The following is a 2,893-nucleotide window of genomic DNA, read 5'->3' as shown; positions in this document are numbered from 1 at the left end:
CACCGTATCTGTACAAAGACAGGTCAGCACCTGTCTGAATTACTATTTGTAACACATTTTATTAGAAAGACTTGTTTCCTAAAAGGGTACAAATAAAACAGATTCTGGGGTTTGAGTCTGGGTTTATTTTTTTGCCTTAACTAGCATCTTAACGTTTGAAAGTGGGCAAGTTCCATCTGTTACTCAGTAAGTGCTTCTGTAAGCACTGGATTTCTCTTACGTTTATCTCCCTTCTCTCAGAGTGAAAGATTGTAATGAAAGGAAGCAAACACCATTTTTCTCACTTGGTAACTAAATCAGCTGTTTAATTGCAAATAACAACAGTAAAGGAGGTAGTATCAGGAAGGGATCTTCTTGTTCTTTAGTTTATCCTCTAAGTTTGCAAAATACTTCATTTTGGCTAAAAGCTTCTTTGCTTCCTGAAGGTCATCTGAAATGAATGTAAACAGGACTAGTTAGAGAGGCTGAATTTTCATCTTCAAATAAATCTCAAGATTTCAATGACAGCACCTGTGGCAGCACAAAGAGGTACAAGTTGCAAAGACCCATAATCCACTGTTAAACCAGGATGCCCACTGGTTTCATCTCGGATCACTTTGGAACACCTTGACTGAGGTGCTCAGCACCCACTACTCTGCTGACAGCTTCTGTCTGCAGAGCAAGATCCCCCAAATGCAAGTCTGAAACCTCAGAATTGGTGCTAAGTTTGGGTAAGTCTGACCTTCCTGCTCCTCTGGGAACCAAGCAACCAGAACATTTCTCAGCATCTGCATTCCCACGGGAAGGGATCATCTGGATGAAGACTGAATTAACTGGAAGTTTTGTGCTGGATGGGGTTTTTTGCATCTAATGCAGAATTTCCTGAATCAGCAGAAAGGTCAGCTTTTAGTATTTATCCTAAACATCATACAAAGAACACTTGTGTTTGCAGTATTTCTGTTCTGTACTTCAGAAATAATTGCCAGTAGGAGCGTGGGTCTTAAGCATTTAGAACAGGTTTGCATGGCAGCCAGATGCTTCACAGAACAGCTACCTCTTTCAAAAGCTGCAGCCACCTCTCTGGTCAGTTCCTCTTGTTTAACTGTAAAACAAATCATTTCATTCACTTTTTGTTACATACTTAATATACTGAATCCCACTGTATTTTGACTATGTTGGGGAAACCTAGCTGCTAACCTCACAGTCTTCTGGGAGCTGAAAGAGCTTTCCATCCTAATGCTGTGATTTATGCAATTGCAATTCCAGGCAGATAAGCTTCTTTGTTTAAACAGGTTTACAGACAGCAATTCCAGTGCAAATTGATGGTCACTAACTTCCCAGAGCTCTAACTCACTTTGGGTGTTCACCCTGCTGCAGTTAATTTTATTCTATTCTACTTAGGTTTTATTCTTGTTTTTCTAATTGCTTTTGGCACACAGAGAATTAAATAGACCACTAAACTCCATGTTTTGGGCATCACCAACAAAATAATTGAGGAAGTTGCTTGTATAAGGATAATAACCACTTAATATAATGGGGTTTAAGTTGAAGAAGGTGGAAGAAATACAATGTCAGTATAAATTAAATTATTTAGTGTGGTCAGTCAAGCATTTTATTAAACTTCATTTTGAGTGGTTTGTTCTTTTGCAAGAGCCCACTTGCCCTGATCAGCTGAGTAAGTGTCTTTATGCAGTCAACTGCTACCCCTGTTTTGCCATCAGAACAGTGTCTGCTGTGCAGACTTTCTCCAGACAGAGCTGGTATTTAAATTAAAAATGGCATAAACTGGTAAAGACAACTTTTTGCGGGGGGAAGCTCTTGCAGTGAGTGGACTCAAGACTAACACAAGTTAGAGATGCTAAAATACATTGAGAAGAGTCTTAGACTCACATATTACATAAGATAGAGTATTTTAGAGCTGTATAAACACCTCAACTCATAACCTACCTTTAATCAAAGTGTCAATTTCCTCAAGGATATCATCACTTTTAGACTCTGCTAATTTCTCATTAATTTCCATGATTTCCATGAGAAACACGGAGTCTGCATCACAGTCTGTCTCCTGTGCTGGCGCCATTCCATGCAGCTCCAGCTGTGAAAAGATGGGGATTTGGAAATGCTCATTCTTACATCTATTTCAGTGTGAATTTCCTCGATTCTTTAGTCCCTGAACAGGGCTCACTCAGCTTCATATCCGACAAACTTTCATTTTATTCTTCCAGGAAATGTGCATAAATGGAGTTGGCCTGAAAACTGACTCCAGAGGTAAACCATGAAAATCAGCCGTTGGCCAAAGGAGAAAACTGCAGCAAAGGTGCCGAGGCCAGACTGGAATTTCCAAGGAACAGCCACAGCCAAACAGAGTGTGAGATGCAAGAAACAAATTAAGGTGACGTGAGCAGCAAATGAGATGGCAACAAGCAGTGAAATCTTAAAGAAAACATTTGAAAAGCTGATGTAAGTTTTCAGACAAGGTTGTTTTCGGTCTCCGAATCTCTGGTAACTCTCTTCTTTGGAGGAATGCAAATCAGCATGTTAACGGTGGAGCTGAAGTCTGATCCAGTGTATTGCCACCAGCAGCCCCAGTCACCTGTGATCAGCTGTAAGAGCAATGACAAAATATACAAGGACACCTTACCAGGTAGATGCCGCGGCTCAGAGGGTTCAGGAGGGTTTGATACGCCTTGTTAATCAAGGACGAGTGTTGCTCAGAGTAGTACTGTTCTTCCTGCGCACGGGTGATAAACAACAGCAACGAGTTAACACCGCACCGCGCTCTGGGACCTGCAGGGCGAGCGCTCCCCAACCACGCGCGTGCATAAAGGTGATTTTTGGCAGAGCTCGGGCGCACGGAGCCAGCACTTCTGCACGTGCCTCCGCGCTCCGCCCCTCATCGCCATCCTCCAGCGCGAGT

The 2,893-nt window shown here is 42.0% G+C and overlaps 1 protein-coding gene across 1 annotated transcript; it reads right to left on the bottom strand.

Annotated features, from left to right (window-relative positions):
- Positions 1-338: 338 nt before the first annotated feature.
- Positions 339-2,763, bottom strand: HSCB (HscB mitochondrial iron-sulfur cluster co-chaperone; the record flags this gene model as incomplete). Its single annotated transcript, XM_010013586.1, has 4 exons — positions 339-430; positions 1,034-1,081; positions 1,927-2,071; positions 2,618-2,763. Coding segments are annotated over 4 exons (431 nt in total), but the record flags the coding sequence as incomplete, so codon positions are not given.
- Between the last annotated feature and the right edge of the window lie 130 nt (positions 2,764-2,893).

This window comes from Nestor notabilis, unplaced genomic scaffold (assembly GCF_000696875.1).
Source record: "Nestor notabilis isolate BGI_N333 unplaced genomic scaffold, ASM69687v1 scaffold34414, whole genome shotgun sequence".
Taxonomy (NCBI): domain Eukaryota; kingdom Metazoa; phylum Chordata; class Aves; order Psittaciformes; family Psittacidae; genus Nestor; species Nestor notabilis.
The sequence above is the reverse complement of the archived record's forward strand: the minus strand, read 5'-3'. Positions and strand labels throughout refer to the sequence as shown.